General features: G+C 39.6%; 2 protein-coding genes across 4 annotated transcripts in view; both read right to left on the bottom strand.

Moving 5' to 3' along the window:
* Positions 1-7,040, bottom strand: part of POLN (DNA polymerase nu) — a 96,401-nt gene extending 89,361 nt beyond the window's left edge. The window contains exons 1-2 of the mRNA XM_061992588.1: positions 5,361-7,040; positions 2,086-2,147 (exon numbers count right to left, since the gene is read on the bottom strand). Of these exons, the coding sequence (XP_061848572.1) occupies positions 2,086-2,147; positions 5,361-5,514 (216 nt within the window). The 5' untranslated portion in view covers positions 5,515-7,040. The remainder of the gene's footprint in view (positions 1-2,085; positions 2,148-5,360) is intronic.
* Positions 7,041-7,063: 23 nt separating this feature from the next.
* Positions 7,064-15,517, bottom strand: HAUS3 (HAUS augmin like complex subunit 3). 3 transcript variants are annotated; one of them, XM_061992591.1, is made up of 6 exons: positions 15,389-15,516; positions 15,134-15,286; positions 12,963-14,475; positions 11,500-11,936; positions 9,663-9,891; positions 7,064-8,343 (listed from the first exon to the last, which is right to left on the bottom strand). In XM_061992591.1, the coding sequence occupies exons 3-6, from the start codon at positions 13,875-13,877 to the stop codon at positions 8,077-8,079; spliced, it is 1,848 nt and encodes a 615-aa protein (XP_061848575.1). In that variant the 5' UTR covers positions 13,878-14,475; positions 15,134-15,286; positions 15,389-15,516; the 3' UTR covers positions 7,064-8,076. The 3 variants fall into 3 exon arrangements, with proteins under 3 accessions (XP_061848575.1, XP_061848576.1, XP_061848574.1); XM_061992592.1 differs by lacking the exon at positions 15,134-15,286 and having other exon boundaries at positions 12,963-13,889; positions 15,389-15,517; XM_061992590.1 differs by lacking the exon at positions 15,134-15,286.
* Between the last annotated feature and the right edge of the window lie 7,968 nt (positions 15,518-23,485).

Below are 23,485 nucleotides of genomic sequence, written 5' to 3'. Positions count from 1 at the left end.
TGATAATTTGCAAGCTGTTTCTCAAAGTTTATTTGGAAAATACTATTGCATATTTACATTTACCTTACTCAAATGAGGCAACTATAAATGAACAAAAATTCTGGTAAGTTCAGCTTTTTGCATAATGTCATTTTTTAGTAGTGTCCTTCATACTATCAAACTAGCCATATCTCGTTTTCCTGGAGAGATTTGAGTACTCAAGTCTAATAATAATCCCTATGCTACCTACAAATGTTTGTGGTTTGGAGAGGAAACTCCATATATTTTCTTTTAAAAGGTCCTTAATTTTTATGTAATTTCATTGCTTGAAACAAAGATTTCCTGCATTATTTATCTTTTAATGCCTTGGGAAGTTCATAGTCCTCATCAGAACATCTTTCAGCAGGAAGATGTTGAACCTGATCTCACATAGAATCAAATGAAAATCAATTTATCTTGTAAGATTTCCAACCATTCCACAAAGCAGTTGCCTACTAAGTTTTAGTCTCAGCACCATGCATAAGTCTAACGTTCACGCACTCCATAATTTTCTATTTCTGCTTTTGCAGTACAGTCAGTATTTTTTCTGTCATTATCATTCCAAAAACTAAGGCCTTCTTATTTCAAAAGAACAAGTGACTGCTACGCAGGGATCCCATCCATTCCCAAGACAACAAGTTTTACTGATCAAAGGATATCATCCACCTCTATTCAATCTGCATTGATTAAGCCAGAATGACAAAGCAAATAATTATTTTCTGCTTTTGCAATATTCCTCAACCCAGTTCCCCTATTCCCAAACCTCAGAACCATGGAATCAAAATACAAAAAAGGCTTAAATTGCTTCTGATCATACTTCACAAGATCAACTTTACAGCCAAAGTAACAGGTTCTGAGCAGACAGAAAAGGGGAACTAATTAATCTTTTACTACAAAAATGCATATCCCGAACAAAGGCAAATTAATTGGACTTAAGCACTGCTAATCAAAGAGCAGACACTATAAAAAGTTACCAGAAGTGGAAAAACAATATTACAGAAGGACTAAATGTTTAAAAGTTGTAGAAACAAAACTATTCTCCAGTCAAACTGCAAATTGTTTTATTGTTTATCATGGCAGAATTTTAATTAGGAGACTCAAGCAATTATAGAATCAGGAATAAGCAATTCTCTTTTAAAAGGTAAAAAAAATAAGAACAAAGTAGTTTAATTATCAAGTCAGAATAATACAGCTGGAACCACAATTAACCACAGAGAGCAGCAGCAACTTCCAGGAAGAAATTATTTTCTTCTAGAAATAATGAGATGGCTCGAGGTAGAGAAAACAAATCCTAGGATTTTGTACTTTATGTTGATATAGGAAAATTTCACTCAATGCACTGAGTCAAAATTCACACATGATCACAAAAGGAGTTCCACTGCTACCCATGAGCACCCACAGCTGCATGTCTTTATAAGACAATTTAATTTGTAGGAAACTGCCATGCCACAAAAGAAACCAGTTTTCTGCACCTTGAGCAACCTAAAGGGATATGATGAAGTGTGCAACACGCAGAGTCAAGAGTAAGGCCAGCTGTGAAATCTGCAGCTGGTACAGGAGGACACTTGCAGTATATGCAACCCATCAATCCACTCAATGGATCTTACAAACACAGCCAGACTTGGGACTACCAGTTATCTATTCCTACTCCTGTACTGGCAACTCAATTGCATTTTAAACCAAATTCAGAGAGACGATTAAACCAAAACTTAGACTTCCTAATACAAAGTGATTTTTCATATGAATCGGCCCACTTTATGAATAAGTGCTACTGATTGTTCAGTGTCAGAGGTTTGGGAATATTTTTAAACCCTGGTAACTATCTAAAATGTGGAATCTTTATTTCTGATCAGTCACAAAAGACTAACTCCTATAAAAAAGGATAACAGAAGTGGGACCAAGACTCTCACAGGCAAAGATAGGCCAAGTAAAAAATAATACAGAAGTTATCTGTACTATGTATATGCAACATATTGTGATGTTTTTAGGAAAGAGACAGTCTACAACAACTTCAAACCTCTGTAAAAAGACTGCTTTTAGTGGTCTTCAATCTTACAATATGCTTGCCTTTTCATTTTTCAGATGTGCATCTTTATCACCTAGTTTATTTTCCTCTGTCTTCTCTATACCTTTAAAAAAAAAAGAATGGGAAACATTTTACAACACAAATGTGTGAGAGCAGTTCATACATCTTCGGTTACATACATTGTTACATTACTGACACTTTCATCAAATCTAAAATAATGGCAATAAAATTTTGCAGGACAACCATTTTCCTCTAATTAATACCATTCATGCTTAGAAAGGCCCCAAAGGTTTCTAAATATGCACATGCAAAAGTATGCTCTGTCCCAATTAAGAAAAAAAGTGATGAAAATTTGCTACAAAGATGACAAACATTTTCCATGGTACTCACAAGAGGCACTACTATAATATCATAAATACACGTATTTCCTTCTTTCACACACGTCCCATCTTCATGAAAGTAAAGCTAGGGGCATGGACAAGAACAAGACAAAACAACAAAAACCCCAAACTCTATGCACTTCATGCAGTATAACTGCTTTCTTGGAATTAGGCAATGTAATTCCACAGTAATTTTCCGTGGTAAACCACTACTTACGTTTGCATCTTCAATATATCATATCAGAGAACTGAACATGCTTCATCTGCAGAGGATTAGTTTGTTACATTGTTCAATCTCAGGATAGAACAGATATTGTAAGACAGACCAGAACAGAGAGCAAGAATTCAGGCCTATTAAATCAACAGAAAGGTACTGCAATGACCAGTAGGATGGCCACCGGTCCTGGGCCTGAGCCAGAGCCCTGTGCCACAGCACAGTTGCCAGCCTGGGCCCATCACCCATCTACCAGAGATATTCAGTCTCCAGCTCTGAAAGCACACAGACACTGTAAACAAACTTAAGGAGTCTGCACAGTGCTAAATGAAAGTTAAGACATGCTCTCTTCTGCCCTCAACACTGTCCAAGAAGAGGAAAAATAAGAAAAGACTGGAAAGAACAAGGGGCAACAAGGCAGCAGTAATTACAAACTCAGCAGGTACAGGAAGACGAACAGGGAAAAGGATCCCTCCACTGAAGTTCAGGTCTCTCCCGAGTTTGCAGTTTTTTAGGATTGCCTTATCTCTAGATTTTTTTTACTGCCCAGTCAAAAGACACTTTGTGAACAAATCTGTATTTTGTCCCTTTCTAACTGTTGGTCCATGCTGGGTGTAACACTTCACTACTGTTTTCAGCTATGAAATTTGCATTAGCAGCAGGAAGATACTTTCTCAACCTAATGTGCTCATGACCAATGTCAAAGTATAAGATGACTTAATTCTATTTATTGAAACTGTTTTAGAATGTTTTGTCTAGGCAAACATGGACCTTGCGTTTAAAATACTGAAAAAAATTCTAAGGCTAGCTAGAAACAAAACTTAGTATTTTATAGTATTAAATGCAGGTTCATGATGGTGTATGTGTATAATCACTTCTTTATCTTCTAACTCAAGCTGTTACAATAGTGAACATGGCATAGCTGTTTTTCTAGATTCAAATGGTCTAGGTTTGGTTTTCTTGCTACAACAATGAAATTATAACTTAAGAATGACAGTAATTGAGTTCACATCCAGTGCTTTTGTTTTACAGCTAGATACCTTTTCTTGACAAATTCACCCTCCTGAGACAGTATTCAAGACTACATTCCTCTCCTTCAGCATGCAGTATTCAGTGTGATGGGTATCTAAAGAGCTCTTCAGAAACTGCAAATTTCTAGTTTATGAAAAAGTATCACCAGGTGGCAGTAGAAATCCATCCTTGCCTTCCAATTCCTTAAGGTTAGATTAACTCATTACAAGCTCTACTGCCAAGAGAACCACAGAACTTCAACTGTAAATTCAACATTATGGATATTTGTCCTATTTGAACCCAATCTTCCCCTTCTAAACAGATTTCCCATAAGTAGAATTTAATCTTTAAAGATCTATCAATAAAATAGAGTTTGGTACAGTTGGAAACAGATTGACTAATGTGTGACAGGTTTTAGGTTTTTAAGGGAAGCAAACTTTTTCTTTTCTCCAGATCCATGCTGATCAGTTAAAGCTGTACATACAGGCTTTTCTAAAAGCAATTCAAGTAAGTTTGTTCTTAAGTCTGTGCAATAGAAACGATTGTAATTACTACATGGAAAACAAGAGCAAGAAAAGCTAGTGATATGACCTGCCACCACTGAATGTTTATATAGGTCTTTCCCTCCCCATTGAATAAGGATTTGGCAGCACTACAAGGATGACAGAAAGCTCATTTGGCTAAAGATACCAGACACCTTCATAGTGTTTTATAAAAAACAGAAGAGAGTCGGTAATTTTACAGCTTGACAGAGGGTGACTGGATCAAGTGCTGACAACACAACACAATATAGATATCATACAGTACAGAGAATTCCCCAGTCTAAGACAAAAAACATTACACAGGAAGACTAAGGAAGGAAAAATGACAAGGTAGCAAGAGAAGTAAAATAGCAATTAAACTGATGGAGAAGAGATCAGATTTTCTTTAAAATAATCTGGGTCTTGGTCCAAATACATCATTTTTAAGTGAACCCTGTATTTCCTCAAATGTGTATCACTCATTTACACAGCCACGAACTACTACCCTTTTCACTGCTCTGCCATCAGGCTCCACTGACCTCATACTTTGCTACTGAAAGAAGAGCCTGAATTGTTATTTATATAAAACTGAAGCTGTAACAAACACCATGTACAAAAGAACAAATGCTAGATTTAAATCCCATTGACCAGATAATGTTCCAGGATATAGTTCTTGGGGAAATAAGACACATGCAATTGAGCAAAATTCTATTTCTTTCCAGAGCTACGAGACTAGTAGACTGGAATGCACAGAATCAAGAACAGATTCTGTCGTGCAAAACCTCCACAGCATTCAGAGTAGAATTCACAGTTCATAGGCCTTCTGACAAGTCCCCAGTACTTCTAGTGACCTTTAAATATCTAGTCCAGAGTCAATGCATACATTTAATTTACAGGACTAGTAGATGAGAGTTTCAAACTGTTAATTTACTTCTATACCACATATAGCAGGAACAGGAAGAAATGAAATCGAGAGTCCTTGTGATATCTTACTTCCTTGCACTCACATAACACTATTTAATCAGAAAAGTCCCAAATATCACAGTTACAGCTCAATTCCTTTTCTAAATCTAGAAACATAACTCTTTTTTTTTTCCTTTTAAAGAGTAGAGTTTTGATAGTCTTGTTTGTTTAGGTTTCAATTTTTAAACTGTAAACAGAAACACCTAAATAGGCAAAGGTTTACTCACTCTGGTTATTTTTTCTGTTAGTCTGAACTTCCACAGGAATAGACTGCAAAGCTGTCATAATCCTCTGAGCAATATCAGATAAAGGTACTTTAGAACTCTCTATGTACGAAGCATACTGTTCCATTTTTAAATTTAATCCTAAACACAAACACATGCAAATTATAAATTATATCAAGGCTACAGAACAATCTGCACTTACATTCTGTGATAAAGACAAAATACAGAACATATTCAGACGTTCATTCTCAATAGAAGGTGACACGTCCTCCCTGACATGCCTATTAGTTATAAATAATAAGCAAACTGTAGTCATTTACAAAAACTAACTTCTTCAAAATAGTGGTTTAATGCACTGACAAAAATTAAGCAGCCCTATTAAGGAAAGGGAATTTCTAATAAAAAAAAAAATCTGACAAAACAAGAATTGTCATTTATGTCCAAAATACTTCTTCCCTTCTCAGTGTCTTTAAACTAGACTCTACGTGGCATATGAATATACTGACTAGTATTTGTGGTCCAAATTTCTCAAGTAAAGAAACCTTTCAAGTAACTGCCAAAAGAGAGCCAATACAAGATGAATGGAAGTAGTATTACTATCATGATATACAAATATGAGATGAGAAAATATCTATGATAAAAGACCTCTACTTCATAAACTTTGTATAATTGATGCACTCAAGTACTATCAGTAACTTGAAAATAGTTACTATATTTTATTTGTCAATTTAAGAAACAGGTCAGCAACATCTAATCTCTCCAAGCTTTGACTGCAGATATTGCTGTTCTAAATTTTATCCCCTTTTGAAAAGCAGTTGCTTTTCCACTTGTCCTGTAGCCATCCATATTCTGTAATACATACAAAATATTTGGAGAGTGCCTAGATAAAACACATACAGGAGACTCGGAGACAACAGTGTCTCTACTAATAACTTCCTATTTTTACAGTTAGACCACAACAATACATAAAACCGACCACTAACACAAAATAAATATCCAACATTTTCAAAATACTAAAAGGATTCAAGTTGTCTAAGTTTACTCCTTTACCAAAAACTGATGTTAAGGAAATTTTGCTTATACAAGTAAATAACTGGAGTCCTGTTGTTCTGGTCTTCTCCCACTAAACACAGTGCATGAGTAGACCGTCAAGTTTAACCATCAAGCAAACAATATTTCCAAAGCTTACATTAGCTCAAGACCATAGGCAGATTGCAAGTTTGGGAACTTAAAAGTACAAACATTTGTATCCATATTCCAAGAGGAACACCCATTAGGCTCCATTAGTGTTGGCTAGGTCTAGCTACCTCAGATTTTACAGTAAACAGATGAAAAAGAGAGGCAGGCAGAACCACTTTCTTTTCCTTGACTTTCCCGGAGTCAGAAATACAAAAACTTTCCTCGTGAACAATCCTTCCTAGCTTGTTTAGAAGCAACGCTTTACTACACAGGATAAAAATGCTGTCTGACTTCTAAGGGTGGGAAGCAGCAGTCTGAGAGCCTCAGGGGCGTATCAAAATGAGAACCTAGCAACTAAATGTAAACAAGACACTACACATGAGAACTTGTCTGAAACCAACACACAGATTCACCATAAATATTGACAACACTGAACTAAATTTATAATGTTTGACATTTAATAATAAACAAAACTTATAGAACTAAACGGCATGAAATCCAGACATAAAGACATTCAAACAGCAAGTTAAAAAAAATTCAATCTTTAAGAATAAGTTATATTCACATAAAAGTTAAGTCTGCCATCAGAATAAGTTTTAAGACTACTGTTACTTAAGTCAAAGCTAATTTAATAACTTTCAGCAATATGTACAAGGCTTGAAAGCAAGCATAGCTGATACTATTAAAATATAAAAGCCTGGCCTACAAAAGCCTATTTATATTTAATTCCATTGGTATATTAGGAAGTTATATAAAAATTTGATCAACAGTCTTAACAATGCAAATGAAAGTAGAAGTATGAAAGCCTCAGGACTCCAAATTGAAATGTCTGTCTCTTTAAATTATAAAGCAAACTCAGAAGTCCAAAAGGTAAACTTAAAACTCTTTTTCTCTGAAGGTCCTAGTCTGAGTACGGACTGGTTTCAATGGAGAACACAGGCCAGAAGTTAAATTAAGAGATATGGGAATGGTCTCAAAACAGATGGTCTTGGTACTTGAAACAGATTCTGGTACATATTCCAACACATTTCTTAACAAAAACAGATCTTCTTAGAGGAACTGTAGCGGAAACAATCACAGAGCTATCTGCCTTGGAGAGCTCTTTCTTCAGAATGAGAACATTACATTCATGTTTCAAAATCTGGAATGCCTTCTCTGCATTTATTTTTCAGTTCACGTATCACAGACTCTTAGCAGGCAAGAAAACATCTCAAGGATATGAAAAGTTCCTTTTTATGCTATGCCGTGTGCTGAGGAAATCAGCGTTCAGACTAGCAGAAGAGCAGCCTGAATGTACTCGATTCGAATAACCAATGTTATTATTTCCCATGAAAAAATTTTGACAAAAATGAGATTTGAACTTGGCAGGCAGACGTCAAAAGCCAAAACAAGCAGCATACAATCCAAACTTGGTAACTGTAGGAGATAACCATTGCAATGATAGATAAATATTAGCCTCGATAAGCTAATACTTATCATTCCATAAACTTGTAGCTAGTTTACATTAACATGTTTTCCTTTCTTAAGAACACACTGAAGTTCAAACATTAAGAACTCCACTGGCAGTGAAATTCTCATCTTCCAGACCACTGGCTTTAGCCTCAGACTGCTGCTCAAGCTTCTCCACCATCTTTTTCAAGTGGTCTTTGTCTTTGAAAAAATGAACATACAAGTCTCTTTCCATCTGATGCAGCTTACTAGACTCCAAAAGTGTTGTCTTTGACTTCACATCAGCAACCAGGTCTTTAAGGAGGTGACTGAGTTTTTCTAAATCAGCTTTCAGTTGATGAAACTGCTCAGTGAGTTCCTAACAAAAAAGAGATAAAAAAAAAAAACATTACTTTTATAGTGTTAATGCATTAGCTGAACTTGAAATAGAACAGTGCTTTGCTTTTTGAAGCCACTTTCATTTGTAATTAAAAAGTAATCACAAAAAATACAAGTGATAAGGTATTCCATTCAATTTATGTAACTTCTGAGCTTCTTGTAACAATACTTGCATCAGGTTATGGAAATGTCATTGCATTTACTTTTTTACTAAACCAGATCAGTCTAGACCACAAGAAACAAGCCTTCAACTAGACAAACGTTTGAATGACATTTTCAATGAATTACAAGTCTTCATAGCTAGTCAAATCTTAACAAAAAAACCCAAACCATCACAATAAAAAAGCCAATTCAATTTTTAAATTAAATCACAAATTGTTAGCTAAAGTTTTCCCAACTGTCATTCTTAGGATAGTTCTGTGTAAGTTGGCTAGTCATTTACTTGCATTTTCTTATTAAAAAGAGCTACTTTTCTTGAGAAACAGTAGCAATAGAAAAAGATGTCATTATATTTTAAGAGTTAACTTGGATCAATAGAAAGATATTTGATTGACTTAATAACCTGTAAACCCTCAATACTTACTGTTCCAATTAGAAAGTTTAATTTTTTAATAAAAACTCTTCTATATGTTGCAAATTCATTTGACAGATGGAAGCATTAAGTATATTTTTATGTATTTAACCAAGTAAGTATTATGTAACAGAAGACATTCCTCAATCCACTTTCAAGGTATCTACAATTACTCAAAAACAATAAGTTGCATTTATCAACTTCTCATTTAAAAGCAACTCTGAACTCAAAACCCAAAAGCTCTGTAGCAGGACCATTTTACTATAACTATCTTCCAAAATTCTGCTATTCTTATTTTGTCCAAACAAGTTGTTCATGGATAGACTTTTTAAGGGGTCAAATGGTACTTATTCAGGTGTTACAGGTAACTGTGAATAAAAGTCCATCTGAGATAAAGTGAAATTTAAATGAGTTTTCCAGTGACGTCATACCTAGATGACATATTCACCACACCATAAACTTACTCATAACACAGGACTGTAGCTGTCTTTGAAATAAATTAAATTAGATGGAATAATTTGCTTAGAAACAAAAAGTTATTATCTGTCAAATTGAACACACCCCAACATTTGCTAAGAACAATGTAAATATTGCACCCATCATGCTTATAATTTTGTTGCTGACATATGGGACACTGTATGTGAGTACAGTCTTTATAAAGTATTTTCCCTCAGTAAAAGAAAAACACATATTAATGTAGTCATTTGAATAACTAGATGAGAGCTTACCGGACTCCGGAGTTGTAGCTGATTTCCTCCACGATACAGAGCATCATGAAGGGTATCTACATCACTTTTCAGCTTGGACAAAAAGAGAGACTGTTCTCGAGAAGATGCTGCTAGTTGATCTTGTACCGTAGCACAGTCCTGTTTTAACTGGCGAGCCATCTGCTCCAAGCTTTCGTATGTTTTAAACAATTGGGGCTTTTTATTTTCTCCTTGTAGAAGTTGATATAGCCTATAACAAATGAAGTTAGACACACAAGCACTGTTATGTTTCCTAAGCACCCCTGTCATTATTAGTCAAGAGAAGACATTCATATGTTGAGGAGTCACAGTAGTAAAGGACAGTACTGTTGTACTCAGGGCACTCTGCTGCACTGCTGTATCTCCCACTGATTTCATGATTCTATCTACATACAGCTACCACATAATTAATAGGACTCAAATATCTCTGTATTAACAGCAATGAAATATCACAATAATGGTTAGGAAGTACACAATGAATGCAAACAGAAGTTGACAATGTGCTTTTGCCAACTATTTCCCAACAAGGGAAAGGACTGCAATATAAAGTACAATTTTAAGTGCTGAAAAACCACCAGATTTCAACAACCACTGAGAAATAGGATAAATCTTTAGAATATTTTCAAATTTATTGGAGTATTTCCCATTTTCAGTCTATGCAAAGACCACTAAGAAATTCTCCAATTAGTTACAAGTCATGCAAAAGACAACAATTGCTATACTAAACTGCACCCTTACACTGCATCTGGAATAATCTGGCTACAGACAACTGCTCAGCTGCTACTTTTGTCTCTGCACTTTAAAATGTCCAGGATTCAACATAAAATCAGATTAGCTTTAATAAGATCAGTAGCTGTATTTCAAAAGTTGCTGAGTTCCTTTCAAGCATTTTCTGCTTACAGACCTTTTTACAGCTTATTACTCTGTCAATTTCCCTTTAAAAAAAAAGTTAAAAAGTAGCCAGACAACAGTGGGAGACCTCATAATAAACCTGAACAAAAATGTTACAAGTTGCCAATACAAACACACAATGGGAGCAAAAATAATGCTGCCTAATTCTTGCAGTTCTTCACTGTGCAAGGCCATGCTCAGATATTACTTAAAAAACACTCAAGAGAACCATTTTAAAGGAAGAGGAAAGGTCGGACATGAACTCATACAGAATTATGCAATATACCTTATCAAAAGGTTTAGAGTCTTGAAGTGACAGCAGCAGAGCATACATTCCTACTCTTATCTGAGTTACAAGGCGACTTAATTACTTAGATGCTGAAAATAAAAAAATCAGACTCCCACACGAGTGACAAGACACTGAACCCAGATAGCAAATCAAGCAGTAAAAACGAGCGACAAGCATGTCCTACATCGAAGGAGTCGTTCCCCAAACTGACCACACGGGGGTTTTGGCAGGCTGAGCTGACAAGGCCATGCTATGATCTGGGAAAACACTGTCAGTAACAGCTCTCTACATCCATACTGCCAGAACAACTTTAAAGAACTCCGGGATCAAGGTACCATGTACAAGTTTGGCTTTAAATATTCATTGTATTCTGGATATTGCTTAAGGAATGCTTCAGCAACATTAACAAGACTGATAATTGAATGTTTTTTCTTCAGGCAAATGTGAAAACAATTTCAAAGGATAAGCAAGAAGCAAATCCTGTATCTTGAAGGCTTCAGTTTGGGAGAATTCAGAATACTAATTAGCTATAGCAAATAACTAAGAACTTAGCACTAGCAAAGGCTTAGCTTGGCTAAGCCTTTATCAACAATATTATTTCAAACTCAGTCGAAGTTCAATAGTGACTCTAACACTTACCTGCAAGAGAAAACATCCTTTGAACTAATAGTGTTTCTTGGTTTTACGTCTTGGGCTTGCTCAGTTATCACCTGTAGTCTCCGTTGCAATTCAGTAGTGCTCCGCTTCAGAGATTCTACCAAATTCTCAAGCAGACTGCGGATGTCCGTATGTTTCTTCAACTCCATTTCACAGGCTAGCTCAATAAGTTCAAATGATGCCTTCTGTCTTACCAAATGCCTGCAGATTTCATCTTGTCTTGAAGCATTATACTCCTGCTGAGCAATCTGATGATCCAGGTATCCTTCAGCCACAGGTGCGACCAAAAGTCGTGCATTCTCTCTCAGAAGGGGAAGCAGCTCTTCGTTGTTGATCCGAGTTATTTCTTGTTTCATTCTTGAAATTTGATCATTTAAAGTAGATATTTTGGCATCGAGGTTTTCTTGGTATCCAATATCCTGCATAAAACAAAATACATGTCAATTCCAACTGCGTGCCGTTCATGTCACTGAATTACTTATGCTACATTAAAATCATTGCATCTTGTCTCTCCACAAAACTAAAATAAAGTCACATAAAGAAGTTTTACAGTACTTTACAACATAAGGAAAACACAGATTTACAAAGCAGGTATCAGATAAATGTATTTCAATACATTTCACTCTATGGCAGGGCTGGGAAACAGTTTATTGTGTTAAGAAGTATCTCAGCACTCAGATTTCAAACGGGTCTAACTGAAATCTCACATGGAAATATATTTTTTATATATTCAGACAGACAAGTACCAACACTGCTATCAGAATCAATCTTTTTCAAATCACTTTAACCAATCAAATTCTATATGCTAGTCATCTATAAATGAAAACATCCAAACTGACATGATGCCTTAAGTTAGTCCATGACTGACATAAGCAATTTTTTTCCTTCTGTTACAATTTCGTCACGCTCTTAAATTCCAGAAGTCACATCTGCTCATCATTCACTTTTTGAGTGATTTCTGGGGTCTTAACTATCAGATTCATCTACTTGGTACAAATACCCGAGTTTCAAAAGTCAGTGAACACAAACATTTTAAGTTTATGCTACAGAGTATAAACAGGAACGTATTTATCATATTAGCTCCTCAATACCACAAAATTTCCATCAAAGTTAAGATTTCGTGTGTTGTACAAACTAAGGGTCAGTTATAATTTGAAATTTCTAAGTTAAACTAAACTGAAAAAGTACTTCTAAGTTTTAGAGTTTTTAAGGTAGTAATTCTGGAAAGCAGAATTAGAGGTGCTCTGCCACACTGAACAATTTGTAACTACAGAAACTGAAGCTGTTTCACAAGAGGCATTTTGTGAGCAAGACTAAAGCTTTGTAAAGTTCAACACTATGTAAAAATAGTCGAAATAACAGTAACTCAACAATTTCTTTTACTAAACCCAGTTGATAGCTGCCTGTTTAAAATGCCACTACCTTCTACCCCCTTGGCAGCTTACCTTGCTCTTTAAGGACTGCAGCATGCTCTCACCACATTTTATAGCTGAATTCATGCCCTCCTCTTTAGATTGCATCTGAATTAGCTGATGCTGAGCACAAATATACACTGTCCGGAGCCTGGTCATCTCTTCACAAACTTCATTAATCTCATCACAAGCGGCCTGTTTGCTTTTATCTGCAAGCGGAAAGCTACTGTTGTCTGAATTTTCAACCCATTCAGACATACCTTCACAACAATGGGCTTTTAGGTATGAGGTAAATGCTGCAGTGCTTTCCTCTTCCAGAGACAAATACTTGTCCAAAGAAAGCTGGGAAAAAAATAGTGGTTGTAGACTTGACCCTTGTTCTGAATCTGAAGCAGTAAAGAAAGAAGCCAATTGCTCGACTGCAGTAGTAAGAGACCGCAGTTCATTACGAAGGTTCTTGTTTGCTGCACTAAACACTGCCAGTCCTTGTTTCAAATCTTTATGTGCTTCTTCTTCTTTGCTTTTTAATGTTTGTAACACATGGCTGTTAGCAGAAACCATCAGTTGAAGTTTATTATACCGATGAATTTGAAGGTTTTTTAACCTCTGAAGAGTTTTAAGCTCGTCCTCTAATTTCTTCAGTTCTTCCTCTTCTTCTTCCACCTCTTGGCTACTCTTCTTTAAATCCATGGGCTTAAAGGTTTTGAGGACTTCATCCAGTGCATTCCCTTCCAAAAAGGGCTTACCAGACTCAACAAGGTTATCAAAATCTTGCAGTTCTTTTTCAGATACCACATGCTGCTCATTTATATTTCCACAAAACCACTCTAGAAATCCTTTCACTTCCGAAGAATCAAACATCCAGTCAAAATCTTCTCCATTAAGCTCATGAGCTTTTGGATATCCAATTTTCTTAAGTGTTTCCACAAAATCATTTCCACAGCTCATGATTTTTTTTTTCTAAGCAGAAAAGATCCAAATATATTTTTAAAAACTGGGGCATTAGTCCAGTTGGACTGTTCTGGTCATTTAAAATGAATATTCAATATTTTAACAAAAAGAGACTGCACAGGAAAAATTAGGTGTCAGCATCAGAAGACTGAATGCTATTCTGGATTAAGACTAGGAATCATTTCTTATTTCAGGGCTATCTGAGTAAATTTTGTTCATCAAATCAGGACACATATTTTAACATCAATTAAATCCCCGATCTTTGCAAGCACTTACATTTTTCCTAATTCTCATAAATTTCTATCATTAAAATAGAATATTACCATTAATTTAAAAGCAACAGGTATAAATGGTAATTCCTTGGCCTGCAAAAAGTGATATACTAATGTACTTTTCCTCAAATTCAGTTAAAAAAGCCACCCACAATCATTTCAACTCTTCCAAAAGGAGAGGGGCTTTCAGCTTGTTTAAAAAAAAAAAACAAACAAAACTACAGTCATGTTACACTGCACTTCAAGATCTTGCTTGTAAAGGTTTTTTTAACTTTAGCACCAACAAGGATCTTGTCTTCTAAATCTTCATTTTAAAGTTTCCTCTGAAAATGCAACAAGAAATGCTTTAACATAAAAATATCAACACAATAATGCATTTTTTTACCAATTATGAAGAACATTTTTAAAACTCAGTGTAAACACTCCTGTGAAAACAGTCACATCTTAAAAGTTACAAGAAAGAGGAGTTTGGTGTTTCTTCACAAACAAAGCATCAGCTTTGGGATCCTAAAGTAAGTGCAACCGACAGCAAAAATAGGACAAATTGTCGAGAAAATCAGAAGGCTTTGTCTGTAATACTTTGTTAACACCCAGGGTTTGGGGTTTTTTTAGTTTGGAACTAAACTTACTTTGCTTCGAGCTAAAATCCGACTTTGCCAGCCGGCCTGGAGGGCACAAGTGCTGAACAAGTAAATGCATCCTTTTAAAATTCTGGGTGCATTCAGTTTAGCTTAGAGTTACAGATTACATAAGAAAGATGATTTGTTACGCAAGTTTAATGTCACAGGACAGCCTTTCAACTGCCCTCTGCTTTCCACGCTAGGAAAGGGCTATTGTCAAAATAAAAAACAAAAACGAAAAGGAGCGGGCACAGTTTTAAACGACAGTATGCAGATCATTAGGTTTCAGCACGCTGACGCTGTCGCTCAAGCCGCCACCAAACACCACAAACAATACCTTGGGACCCCTGAAGTTACCCACCATCCGTTTCGTGCACCCGGGGACGCCTGACCGCCACAACCCGCACGAGGGGGATCCTCGGGGGCTTTCTCACAGCGCCCATGAGCCCAAACGCCTGCCGGCCGGGTCTCAGCAATGGGGCAGCCGCTGCCCACAGCTCCAAGAGGATCTCGGCTGAGAACCGTCCCGGAGAGGGACAAGAACAGAAAGAGAAGTCTGAGGGGCGAGGGGAGGCTGCGGCGACTGAGCGCCGACCCCACACCGCTCGATACTCACCTCAGCGATGGCTCAGAAAGGAAGGAGGGGAACGGGGTGAGACCCAGAAAATGGCGGGAAGAACTGAGGCAGCGTCCCCGCCCCGGGCTGAGGAAGCGGCGCGGGGGGGGCGGGGCCGCCGGCCGTTACAGCGCCAACCGCCTCGAAACGCCCGCCACGCACCAGTCTCGCGCGGACTCCGCGCCCACTGCGCCTGCGCGCGCCTCGCCACGCCCCCTGCGCCGGCCCCGCCGGCCCGCCGCGGGTGGCTCCGCGCATGCGCGCTCAGCCCGCCTCGCCGGCCCGCTGCCCCGTGACGTCACGTGGGCGGGAGAGCGGCGGTGAGGCGGAGCCCTCCACAGCGAGCGGCGGCGGGTCCAGCCTTTGCTTCGGCGGGGCCGCCCCTCGCCTCAGCGGCACCGCCCCTCGCCTCAGCGGCACCGCCCCTCGCCTCAACGGGACAGTCCCTTGCCTCAGGGGCGTCGCATGAGTCCCGCTGGTCCGCTCGTTTGCCCGTTGCCGCAGCCCGCGGTTCTTACGCGGCCCGTTGCGCCCAGCATGGTGGAGGTAGAGGATGGGAGACCAGACTTCGATTTGACGTTGCTCAGCTTTGACCAATACCCGTGCCTCAGACCCACGCGTTCACCAGCCTCCCCAGGGCTGAGAGGGTTAGTGGTGGCCACCACCACCGTTCTGTTCACAGTTATGTGTTAGTGAGCCATCCTTGCCCAGTCCTTTGTGTAGGTTTTCATGGGCGTTATTAATTTGTGAACCCCTTTTTGAACCTGCCCATACCCACTGAAACCTGGACGTGCCGATACCCACAGAGCTTCACCACAAAGAACAAATTTCAGAACTCCACCACTTGCTGCTTCAAAAAAGCACTTTATTGGTTTTTAACCCACCTCCTCATCAAACAATCACCCCAAATCCTAGCGTTGCAGGATTTGGTGAATACCAACTTATCCGTGGCCTTAACAGCAATTTGGAAACGACCAGTAAATCTCCCTTCAGCTCTGTGCTCCACCGTTTGGAGAGTTTCAAAACTTGGCCTCTGTAAAACAAGCACTCAGTTCCCTCCATTATTTCACTTCATGCTTTTCAAAACATTGCTGTGCCTTGCTTGCGGTGCAAGAGACAAGACTCTGCATTGACCTCGAGATGTGGATGCACCAAGGTTTTCTATAAAGTCCTTTTTTCCAGTGCCCATCCTTATGATGCTCCCTGTTTTGGTGGCTTTTTGGCCACTGCTGCCCACAGGGCCACCCGAAAACTCTCAGCAGTGATTGCAGGACCTCTTCTGCATTGTCAGGGCTGGTTCTGAGTCAAGCATCATGTAAACTTTTCACTATCAGTTTGAGCATCCTTTATCAGCCACCCCTTGAGTTTAGCTGTCTTTGTTTCCTGTTTACATTTTGCCTGCCACATATTTCTGGGCTTCCTTACTTGCCTCCAAACAACCTCCTTAACTTCCTTATTGAGTTACGTGGGGCGAGGGGGGTGGGTCACAGTTTTCTCTTTGTATCAAGACATTTTACCTGAGCTTCTCAGTGCAGATTTTTTTTTAAGCCTTCTGAGTGTTTCTAGGCTTCTTGCTTTTGAACTGCTCATTTGGGGGTTTCTGGCCTTTTTCCTCATTTTTGCAGAGGTCATTTTCTTAGAATTGTTTATCCAATTGCTTTTTTTGTCTTGCTCTCTTCTTATGGTTGTTCAGCTTAATTATATTGTGGTTGCTACTATGGAACAGCTCACCTACTAATAGTTCTTGAATTAGATTCTCTCCTCTGCTGAAGACTAAATTCAGAATGGTGTTTTTTTCCTTGTGGTTTCTAAGGCCAGTTGTGCTAGAAATAAATCATTAATTACATCCAGAAATGTTATATCTACATTTCATCCTGATGAGGCATTGACCCAATCTGTATGTGGGTGGCTGAGCCCTCCCACTACATGTCCTAAACGTGCAGCTTCTCTAATCTCACTTAACCCAGTTGTTGAAATGAATCAACACAGGGAAATGAGCAACCTCGCGGCTCAGCACAGCGAAGACGTAACTCACGTGAGGTTTTATAGATCAAAATCAGCACCTGTATCACCTGCAAAGTGCAGGAGGTTGATTTCTGGTATTATGTGGTCTGTGCAAAACAATTTTAAATTAAAGCCTGACCTGGCTGTGGGTTCTCATGGGTAAAAAGAGCTGTAGTGTTGAATTCCTCCCCATCAGATTATGGCCTGATGTGCAGCTGCAGTTTAGGCTAGATGAAGTTTTCAAATCATCTTGCAGATAGAGTACATTGGCTCTTTCCAATGGGGAAGGAACATAAGCATTCACTAACTTATTTCATAAAACCATGTTGCTTCAGTTCAGTCAGTTACTTGAACTAAAATCAGTTTGCCTTACAGTGGTATTTTGGAGGCTTGTCCTTCACAGTACTGGAGGGTTTTTTTAAATTTCATAAATATCAGCATTACTCATGTGCAAAATGCCTGACTAAAAGTGAATTTTAAACACCTAGAAAGCTTTCTGAAATCCTCCTGTCCTGAGTCATCCACCTCTGTGACTGGAATACACATCCTAGATGGAAGAAGGCATATGTGATCCAAGATTGCCTGCCTTTTGTCTATCAAATCTCTGCAACTAATGCCTTCAGTTCTGTATGTGACCAGTTCCTCTCTCTCTTTCCAGACTCACACACATACAACGTCCCACTTCCCTCCCGGCCTTTGACAAACCCTCCATCCCCATCTGTTTAACCAGGCCGGGAGGACTATATGCTCATTCTGGAGCTGGTTTGAAGCTACATGCGTGCTGGCCAGTAGCCACCTCTCAAAGGGATGTAGAGATCAATTGGACCAGCATTTGGGCATGGTCAGTGCAGGAAATGTTTTATTTTCTCTTTCTACTCAGACATGGAATTCTCCTGGGGAGTTTTCATCACAGGTTATCGTTTCAGCCTTCATCCTATCTCTGTTTTGTCAAATTTGGTGAAAATTAGCCTGAAGGTTCAAAAGTTATCAAGGAAAGGAGGAGGGGAACAGATGGACGAAAGAGGAGTCGACAGACAGCATGATCTCATAATCCCTGCTGGCATAGGAATTCGGGCTAGAATTGAAATATTTTAGGTCAGAACATTGTGCACTTTCATTTCTCTTTTTGAAAGAACAAGCTTCTAATGTGCAACAAATTTGCCTTTGTTAGGCCATCCATAGGCTTTAGGGCAGAGATTAAACACCAGCCTTCCCTCACAAACATGCTACTACCATATCTACTAAATTTCTTACAGCCCCTTCCCTACCCAGCCACAGCCCCATGTGGTTCAGTGTTTGCTTTTACAGCTCCTTATGGGTCAAGATTGTTTTTCTCTGATTCATTTCTTTCTTGGTTGTGTTCAGTCAAAACATAATTAAAGGCTTACCTTACCCTTTTTTTCCATTCTAGGAGCAGTTGTTTTGCATCTGTGTCCGGAGAGATTGCTTAGAAGCATATTGCCTGTATGAGCCATTTTATGGTGGATTCCAGCAGATTAAGATGTAGACATTTCTGGAAGGATGTCTGCAAGCTCTGCACTATTCCATCCATGCCTGTTTGTGTTTGCTGCACTGGAAAAAATATGACATTGTTGTGCCTGATACCTTAGAGAGAGGCTATCAGTTACCCATTGCCCAAGGCTGAAAAAAACAGCCAAGGAGTGCAGATGCCACCCTACAGGCATTTGTTTTGGTTCCACAGAGGAGACATGGAAATATGTTTTTAGCTGATGATCTGTAACTGTATAGAAGCTGCTTTTTTTACATCATACTTGCACATCTGCTAGCAGCAGTGGGATGTTCCAGGTCCCTGACGCAGATTGCCAGAGTAGCAACCACTCTTTGGAAACACCCTCTCCTAAAAGGTAATTAATTGCTTTAAGCAAATTTACATTCTGAGTTAAGCACAGCTTTTGAAGTGCCATGTGAACTTTTATTATAACGAAGTCAGAAGACAGGAATTTGTCTCTGGCTTACTTTCTCTCACAAGCACATGCATCTTCTCTCTAGAGGAACAGTAGATTTCATTCTGAGACTTTGTATTCCCAGAAAAACAGGCCAAAGTGATTAGTTTTCTTCAGCTGTGTTTGAATGCCATAAATATAAAAGAAGCACCTACACATTTGGGCTAACTACTAATGTATTAACACACTCAATACACAAGGTTATTTGTTTTTCTCTAAAATTGTTTGTTTTCTCTTCTGATCCTGTTTAGGACTAAAACACCGACAGGGGCTGATCAGCCAGGCTGTCTACAGAAGGGTTTTGGTCGTAAGACGCTGAAATGTTGTGTGGGAACATACAGCAAGACTCGACTGGGGCCTGGGCGGGACTGTAAGGGACCAGCCTAATCCCTCCCGCTTCCCTGCTCTGCTCCGCCTCTCCCATCCAACTCCAGGCAGCAGCGGTTCCTCTGCCCAGCAGTGTCACCGGAGAGCGAGAGCGTTAAGGGGGCTTCAGCAGAGCTCTGTCCTGACCTTAGGGAGCATGAAATCATAGCTGGCAAAAGAAAACCAGCCTCCTGTCAGCAGCAAGCTAGGCTCTCCCAAACCCAGCTCTTCTGGTAGCGCCTAGAATAATAATAACTGAGAACTTTGCCATCAAAACTACTTTAAACTGCCTCTTTTAGAGGAAGCCAATGGTTATATCTTCATTAATTACAAGTTAAGATTCTCTTCCATTTAAATAAGCTGTGATAAACCATTTTTATCTTGATAAGCAAGGCAAGCTTCTGAACTTTTAATTGGAAACATCCATCATTAGCAAAATAAAGAAACTTACTTTTCTTATAAACAAACCAGGAGACATTACAAATGTCAGAAGCTGGTCAGGTGATAAACTGGACAGGATTTCCAAAAACAGTGCCACCACATTTGTCATAATTCTGTGCACCCCCCGGCGATTGCTCCTCGCTCTGAGAAAAAAAGCTGCCGTCCCAAAATACAGCACTGCTACAAGTTTATTGTGGCTTTTTTCCTGTATAGTAAGTCAGTAATGTGCTGGATGGTATTTATATGTGATTGCAGTAACTTCAAAGAAAGCTGTGATAAAAAAAAATAGTTTACTAGCTTTGCGTGTGAATATTTTTACGGATTCAGCAGCTCAGCTTCTGTGAATCAAACATAAACACTTCACCAAGCTACTTGCCATGATTTAACTCCAAACTGCCGTTTCGGTTTTTAAGACATCGCTGTGTTTAAGTGCGACGTGTGTGGCAAACAGAAACAAACCTCAGTGGATGTCACGCACTACACTTGAGAGTATAACGATGCAATTTGCAAAAGCATTTCAGTTCTGTGCCTACTCTCCTGGTAACAAACCAAAATGCTCGTTTTTGTCTTGTGATGTGACTCTCATTTGACAAAGGACACAGGCAGAACTCGTAGGCTGCCTTTTAATGCTTTTTTTTCCCCCCCTTCCCATCGTACTTGTACAGAGCTGGAATGATTTCAAGTGTAATTACTTACAACAGTCTGATGCATTTCAATTTGTGCTTTGTTTTACAGGTTGGTCTGTCTTCAGAAATGTAACAGTGGAAATGTGTACAGCAGTCGTGGTTAGGGACAGGCAACGTTAATGACTATTTGGGTTGCACTGGGCCAACATACATAACAGAACTTTAAACAGCATTCCAGCCTTCACACCACACTATTCCTTTGAATTGCTAAAACTCAGTGAGCTCCTTATGAAATAGTCATTAGGCCTGTACCTACAGATTTGCAAAGAGAAGAAATGCTACACGCAAAACCCAAATGTGAAAAATTTAAAAAACTGAAAACCACAACCAAAAAAAGGTTAAAAAAACCCAAAACCTTGTATTTCTGTGATGATGAGGTAATGATACAACAAAATACTCTGCTCTGCCAACAGGCCAGCCTTGGCCCGGACGTGCCTCCCCAGGGCTCCTTTGCTGGGCTTCATTTACAATACCTCAGGTAGAGGGAACAACCAAGGGGAACCAAATGTTTCTGGCCATCTCTATTTCATATGTCTCTTCCATTTTCACTCTAGGTAGGTAGGCAACACACTCAGGCATTTCTTTGGCAGCCACCAATTACCACCAGTGCATTTCATCAGTCGCTTAAGCAAACTGGCTCATTGTATCGCAGTGAAATGAATTTCTGACATGTTTGCTCCATGAGTATTTGTAGGGAGCACAGCTCTTTCTTAAAGAATACCTAAAGGGATCCAATTCCCCTGCCACCAATTTTGGGGAGTGCAAGTTAGTGGATGAAATGTCAACATCATTACTGGCTCTTACCACACACAACCAGTGGCCTCTAATAGTTAAAACAAAATCAACAGAGTTCTGAAAGTCTAATCTGGTTTTCAGACGCTCCTGTATCAACACCATCATAGAAGAAGTGTAGAGAATGAATCATAGTCGATTAAAAGATGTGATGATGTGGTTCTTTTCAAAATTGTGTTTCCTTTCCACAGGGCTGATCTGCAAGGATGAAACATTTCACCACTAACTACTGGTCTGCTGTAAGGGTGGGAGAATGGTGAGTCACTTGTCACAGTAGCCGTGACTGCTGTGAATCCCTGCAAGGGAAGCAGAAGCACATCCTGCAGCTAAACATGCTGCAGGGCTGGGATGGGAGCAGGTCTGCAGGCAGGGCTCAGGCACAGCAATTTCACCTCTTCCCCTTTCCCTCTTCTCTGCTCCAGGCAGCTCAATTTATCCCCTTGCATGGGCTCTGCAGCGTGTGTGTGTGCAGAATGTGGGTATTTATCACAGGAAGCTCTTTGTAGATAACAGAAATAACTTTTTCAGACAGAATAACATTGGGCTGCCTGTGGTCTAGCTAAGCCCATACTCATCCATGTCCAGAAAAATAACACCAGTTAAGATCAGAAAATAAAAGTCTTAATGCTTTAAGTTAGATGCAAGTTGTATTGGATTTTAATTTGGATTTTCCCACCCCAAATCCTACACTAAGAAATTGTGGTAGAAACTCCTCTATAAGCACCAGATGAAAAACTATCCTCCTCGTGGTTTTTAGGGGCCTTTTTATTCGTGCTTTAATTGACAAAACTCACTCTGAACCAAGTTTGATTTTTTTCCACAAGACAATACAGGATCTGGTCTCTGGGTAGCAACAGGTTGTGGCTTCTAATGGCCAAACCCTGCTCTTTTCAGAGGATAAATAAGTCAGCTGCTCTGGGTGGGAGGCACAGGTTGGGTGGAGAGAGGATGGGTGTGAAGGAGGATTCATCCTCCAAACTGTAGTTGAGGATCTGCAGAAAAAGCCAACAATTTTAGGCTGGATTTTTGTGCATCTCTCCTGTGGTGACAAAGCACACACTCGGAGCAGGAGGAAAGGCTGGCCCAGGAGCCACGAAGAGGCGTGTATCCTGCTGGCACCTGCCTGCTGCAAGGGAAAGCCCTTCCTTTCTTGTCCCACCAGGAGACAGGCCAAACCAATACATGTCCATAAAAAGAACTTCTCGATGACTTCATCTCTCCTGAGCCTTTTCCACAGAGGAAGAGACCTAGCAGCCCTGTAATCTTGTCCCTGCTCCTTCTTCTCCTACGTGACGGTTGTAGAGAAAATAGATTAACCGAGCGCTGGTGTCTCCTCACCTGCTAAAAGCAGAGTCCCCACAAGCCGCAGAGCTGCCCAGGCAGTGGTGCCGGTTAGTTTGGAGGGCTGGTTACAGAGAGCTGTGTGCACACAGCCACGTGCATGCACGCACACACACACACATAGCCAGCTTAAAAAAAAACAGAGAAAAGCATAAAAAATAGATGACTATTTGCATCCCAAGGTGCTTTGGCCACAGGTTGTGCTGTGCCAGCAGCTTAAGCCTCGCTGAGGGCATGTCGGAGCCCCGTCTGCAGCTCCACTCGCCACCAAAGCCAGCCCTGGGCAGGGTGGTGCCGTTGCCTTCAGCAACTGGTGGGCTGCTCCCGTCCCAGGTGAGGAAAGGGGGCTGTGCCTGTGAGGCAAACACCGCCTAAACCGGGCCGCACCCGAGGCGGAATGGCACGGGCAGCACGCTGTCACTTCGCTTTGCCAGCATAATAGCCCTCAGCTGTAATAACTGAAAAAGGAAAAACAAATAAACCCTTTTTATTTCCACTCAAGA

This window comes from Colius striatus, chromosome 3 (genome assembly GCF_028858725.1).
Source record: "Colius striatus isolate bColStr4 chromosome 3, bColStr4.1.hap1, whole genome shotgun sequence".
NCBI lineage: Eukaryota > Metazoa > Chordata > Aves > Coliiformes > Coliidae > Colius > Colius striatus.
The sequence above is the reverse complement of the archived record's forward strand: the minus strand, read 5'-3'. Positions and strand labels throughout refer to the sequence as shown.

Bases quoted from the DNA above. Each gene is read 5' to 3' on its own strand.
- HAUS3 (XM_061992592.1), bottom strand. From the start codon at position 13,877: ATGAGCTGTGGAAATGATTTTGTGGAAACACTTAAGAAAATTGGATAT. The intron at 11,937-12,962 runs GTAAGCTGCCAA...TGTTTTATGCAG, and splicing joins TGCAGTCCTTAAAGAGCAAG to GATATTGGATACCAAGAAAA. The intron at 8,344-9,662 runs GTAAGCTCTCAT...CTTTTTTGTTAG, and splicing joins AGCTACAACTCCGGAGTCCG to GAACTCACTGAGCAGTTTCA.